General features: G+C 36.5%; 1 protein-coding gene across 2 annotated transcripts in view; it reads right to left on the bottom strand.

Moving 5' to 3' along the window:
* Window positions 1–5591, bottom strand: part of atxn7l1 (ataxin 7-like 1) — a 46596-nt gene that overhangs the window by 11024 nt on the left and 29981 nt on the right. For both annotated transcript variants that reach the window (XM_024290737.2, XM_036210140.1), the window contains 2 exons: window positions 3462–3544; window positions 393–664 (listed from right to left, as the gene is read on the bottom strand). In XM_024290737.2, coding sequence (XP_024146505.1) covers window positions 393–664; window positions 3462–3544 — 355 coding nt within the window. The remainder of the gene's footprint in view (window positions 1–392; window positions 665–3461; window positions 3545–5591) is intronic.

The following is a 5591-nucleotide window of genomic DNA, read 5'->3' as shown; positions in this document are numbered from 1 at the left end:
CAGAACAGAACAAATTAGAACTAAACAGAATAGAATAGTATATAATAGAAGAGAATAAAACAAAACAAAACCAAATAGAACAGAATAGAGTAGAACAGTATAGAATAGAACAGAACATAACAACACAAAACACAACAGAACAGAACAAAACAGAACAGTATAGAATGGAATGGAATAGAATAGAATACAACAGAACAGAACAAAACAAAATAGAATAGAATAGAACAAAACAGAACAGAATAGTAAAGAATACAGCAGAAAAGAACAAAACAAAATAGAAAATAACAGTGCAGAATAGAATAGAACAGAACAGAACAATCTTTGTTATTGCATTGCACACTTGTACAAAGAGAAACCCAGTCTTGTGTTTATGGCTGTCTGCGCTCTCCCACCTCGGTATGTGTGCGTTGGCCAGGCGCAGCTTCAGCGTGGACAGGGGGCGTCCGTTGGGGCACTGGGACTTGCCGGGGCAGGCGGCCTCTTGAGATGCGACACTCTGCTGGCTGCAGGTCTCCTTTGCCGCCTGCACCGCCGCCGCCTCCTTAATTCTCTCCTTCTCCTTCAACGCCTCCCTCTCCTTTGCCTGCTCCTTGTGCTCCGCCAGGAGGAGGTCGAACTGCTTCTTTCGACCGGGAACGGCTCGGCGGTGAGTTAAGGAATGAGTCTTGTGTAAAGAAAAAAAAGAGAAGTTTTATCTCTCTTTGTGATGAATTTTGTTTCTTTTATTCTGAAATTTTGACAATTATTATATATATTGGAGATGGTGCTAAATCCTTCAGAACCAAACTATCAAACTGCTGAACAAAAATCATTTAAAGATGAAAAAGTTTTGTCCTAAAGCTCATTTTCTCTTAGTTCACACATTTGATGACAAAAGTTCAATAGGAGCCTGCATTATTATAAAAGCATGCAAGAATTTGAGAAAATATTCTAAAAAAATGGATTTAGTTTAATCTAACTTTATTTATTTTAAATCTATCTCTGCCGTCTAAAATCCCGCCACATTGCTTTATGGTCCGTGGCAAACAGATTATGTTAAAAATAAGGCTGTCGAGAGATTAAAATTGTTAATTGTGATTAATCACATGGCTGTGTGTTGGAGAGAGCAGAGGATGCAGCCCAGATCGGACGCAGAAACAAACGCCTGGAGGGAATGAAGAGCTGAAATTTCACATGCAGCGGGGCTTGGTTCTCCAGTATAAGTAAATGAAGGGGTGTCGACCATCATGAGTCAAAAATAACTACAGAGTTGCTTCTGACTTAATTTGACCACCTGAAGACCAACTATAGGGTTTTATGGATGGTTTCTTTACTTTGTGTGCAAATAAACTTGTAGGAGAATCAAATGTTTACATGAATTCACCATATTTGCTATAAATCTAAGCATATTATTCAAAAAAATAACCTGCAAAAATTCTTGGTTTGGATAAGAACCTGGTTTAGGTTTATATAGGTGCTAATTTATGTTTTATTCCATTGTGACCTATATTTCCATTAACCACAGGTGGCGCTGTTGAGTTAATGAAAGTGCACAGGTTTTTGAGGGATGGAACGGCTATTAGAACTTAATTTAGTTTCATTAAAACTAAACTTCTCTTCATAACATAAATATGCATTTTGTACAGAAAAAATCGTCAACTTCAACAAATGGGAACAAAAACCCAAACCGCCTAGAAAAACTCTTGTAATTGAATCCATCTGCACCCAAAGGAAGTCAAAAACCCAGTCATCATCATGTGGTGCTGGGGCATCAAAGGGGGCGTTACCCTGAAACTCCTTGAGGTCCTGCCCACAACTCCCCTTCGAGAATGTCGGCGCTGAAGTAAGCCTCTGCTTATTTCCCGTTATCCCTTTGTCTACATCATCCAAAACTAGCTTACAGCCTCTCACAACCACAAGCTAACATTACTGGTGCAACAAAATGGTGATATTTCCTGGTAAGACTCAATTCTTTATAAAAAAAAAACACACACACAAAGGAAGAAATTCAGCAGTACCTGCGGTTGGAAATAAAAAAATTAACTTTTTATAATAGAATGTAGTGGCAGCATCGTCTGACACAGCAGCATCAATCCGATGCTTTGTTATTTTTTCATGCTTCCCAGTTTCACTTCGCATTCACCCTTGAGACTCATTGAAGACTTAGCAAAACATTGCAGAATCTAAACCTTGGATGCTTCCCTGCATTATATTTATTGCATATTTTTAGTGCTATTTATTGATTTTCTTCATGATTATCTTGTTTCTAGAGCTATGGTAACTAGGGCTGCCACAAACGATTATTTAGTTGACTAATCACCAATTATTTTGTTAGGCATAAAGTGGGTGTTAAATGCACATCTTAACTATCATTAACTTTAAACTAACTATTAACTAGACATATAGCATTACTTGCGATAATGCCAGTGTGAATGCTGTTGGTCGCTGAAGATGCTAGTGACAATAGCTGAAGATGCTGAAATTGATAGCTAAAAACCCTGAAGCTGATAGGAAGGCTAAAATTTTACCTAAATGCCAAATTAGCCTAAAAAACTGAAAAAAGCCTAAATTAGCCAAAATAGCTAGCATGTAGCTAAAATGTTAGTTAAATTCCAAAATAGCCTAAAAAGCAAAAAAGCCTAAATTAACCAAAATAGCTAGCATGTAGCTGAAATATTAGCTAAACTCCAAAATAGCCTAAAAAGCAAAAAAGCCTAAATTAGCCAAAATAGCTAGCATGTAGCTGAAACATTAGCTAAACTCCAAAATAGCCTAAAAAGCAAAAAAGCCTAAATTAGCCAAAATAGCTAGCATGTAGCTAAAATATTAGCTAAACTCCAAAAAGGCCGAAAAAAAGCCTAAATAAGCCAAAATAGCTAGCATGTAGCTAAAATATTAGCTAAACTCCAAAATAGCCTGAAAAGCAAAAGAACCCAAATTAGCCAAAACAGCTAGCATTCAGCTGAAGTTTTAGCTAAACTCCAAATTAGCCTCAAAAACTGAGAAAAAAATCCTAAATTAGCCAAAATAGCTAGCATTTAGCTGAAATATTAGATAAACTCCAAAATGGCCCAAAAAAACTTTAATAAATGCCAAAATAGTCCAAAAAACTAGCAGAATGACATAACTTTCAGCTTTACTACACTCTGACTCCATATAATATAAAGTAACGACTATTAAATTAGTTGTTGACTGTTTTAATAGTCGATTAGTCGTTGATTAGTCGACCAATCGTGGCCGCTCTAATGGTAACAAATCAACTTCTCAAATGAAGTTCTTGCTAGTGCACAGTGAAGCGTTTAAAAAAAGGCACCACAGAGGGCAGGAACTATAAAAAGAGCTACAAACAAACAAACAGTCCTATTTTTGTCTGTCAGGCAGCTCTAAAAGGGGCAAGCAGAAAAAAAAATGCTGACTAGGTGTTGTTTTCTCCACACAAATAACACAGAGGCAGAGTGTTGAAGGGGTGGTTTTCACGGTACCTTGCAGGTAAGAGATCGCGTGCAGGGCCTTTTCGTCTCCGGGTCCTGCACTCCACAGTGCTTGTTTGGATCAAACACCCTCCCTGTAAAACATGAACAGACAAACATCCGCTTGATTGAAGAAAACAAATCCATTACAGGGTCAGTTCTTACTTCCTTTATCTAGAGATTCAATCTCATACTGTATGACAGAGAGGATGAGTACAAACTAATTTGCTTCTTTTGACAGCGGTTCGCTCATTCCCACTCATGGAAGAGATTTTAAATTCAGTTACTGATGCTAAATATGGTCTTTTATGCAGACTAGACCGAAGGCTGTTTTACTTTGGACTGCTTTGTCCATACAAGTAGTTTATTCCAAAACATGAAAGTTAATCTGAACTCAAGTAAGGACCAACCGAGCCAACGCGTCCACCTGAAAAACAAACCTCCTATTTCTCTGGAATGTGAGCCCTGGTGGTTTGAGGGACAGTTCAAAAATAAAAACAGACGATTCGGCAAACTAAAGTAAGAGACACAAATTGGTGTAAAGCTGGGAGAAATAAAAAGTAAATCACATAAAAAGTTTACAAAAGTTTGTCAGAAAACATAGAGGAAATAGTTGATAGAAGGCTACAAGGTCCTGTTGATTTTTTTGGTACAGTGACACCTGGCTATATATATTTTTTTATTTTTTATTACAGTGCATTGTGTGATTGGCTGTAGATCTTGTCAATCAATCTCCTCTATGTCGTGTCTCCTAAATACAATCACAAGCAGATCTTTGTTTTTTATTCTATAATACTGGACTTATTTTACTACGAAGGTTAGAACTTTGAGAAAAGTGTGAAAATGTTCATGTCCGTCTGAGATATGTGAATAAAGTGTGTATTGAGGGGCTTTACAGCCTTAGAACATATTTAATAGTCGTAAATAATAAAGATAACTATTTTGTAGATTTCATCTATTCGGGGTCATTTTTAGAACTCAACTCCTGTGATGTACTTCTTTTCTTGTACCTGCTCCTGCTCTGCTTTTCCAATAAATTCTGCAGCTGAAATTAAAGCATGTCATACCACCTGTTCACACTCAAAAGTGCAGTGTGAAAGTAAATCAAACCAGATGATGGCATCTCTTTTCAAACAAAACTCAATCTGGTAGACTTTGCAAATGTAAAAGCACTCCAAAGAAATGTTCTTGAATGTGTGTAATGGCAAGTAGATTTTTTTTGCATTGTTTGGTCAGGAGTGTGACTAATACTAAGGTGCAACTGTAATGCGATTAAAATAAATAAATAAATAGCAACAACCCCTAGAGGGCACAGCTGAAGTCCAAATCCAACATGGAGAATGATCAACAATCTGATTAGCCTCCTTTTGAACTTTATTTTTTTCTTATTTGCATTGAGATATTATTACTCTTGCATAAAATATTTTTGGTCACTCGTCAAACTAATACGGTGAAGCAAATCATCAAAATGTCGTCAAACTAAGAGACAGAAGTACTGCTGAAAGCGGCCGTCATTCAGGTGCAGCTTCTGCAAATTATATGTCAAAGTCAAGGCCCAGGGGCCGGATCGGCCCTCCAGGTAATTAAATCCGACCCTCCAGGTCATTTTATTTTATTAATATTAATGCCACAATGTTATCTTTTGCTTATTTCTAACTTTCATAATTTTGACAAAATATATATTTTATAAAGAGTAGAATATTGAGAGTTATTTAAGGTTTAAGTTGATTTATTCTGGAATAATATTCCTGCATGTTTTTATTCATAGTAATGTTAAAAAGTTAGGTTTTTAAAGTTTAAAAAAATGTTGTTTTATAGTGTTCAATAAATGTTTATCCTGTTCAGTCAGCAACCTAAGGAGATTTTTGGATTTTGGCTCCCTGTGCGATTGAGGTTGACACCTCTGCTCTAAATTATCTCTTTTTTTCCGTATTTTCTATTTTGAATCAAAAACTAAAATATGAAAGTCCTGATCATCATGACAACAGGTGTTTAAAAGCATCGACTTTTGTTAATTAACTTTTGTGCTTCTTTGGTCCCTTGGGTTTACTTAATGTAGCCTTCCAGATTCAGAAAGCTCAACCTTCAAGTACTTAACAAGTGACAGATACATTTCAAGCCTTCCAAAGGATGCTCAGGCAT

Source organism: Oryzias melastigma, linkage group LG23, assembly GCF_002922805.2.
Source record: "Oryzias melastigma strain HK-1 linkage group LG23, ASM292280v2, whole genome shotgun sequence".
In the NCBI taxonomy this organism is placed as follows: domain Eukaryota; kingdom Metazoa; phylum Chordata; class Actinopteri; order Beloniformes; family Adrianichthyidae; genus Oryzias; species Oryzias melastigma.
This window is presented reverse-complemented; position numbering and strand designations above follow the sequence as displayed.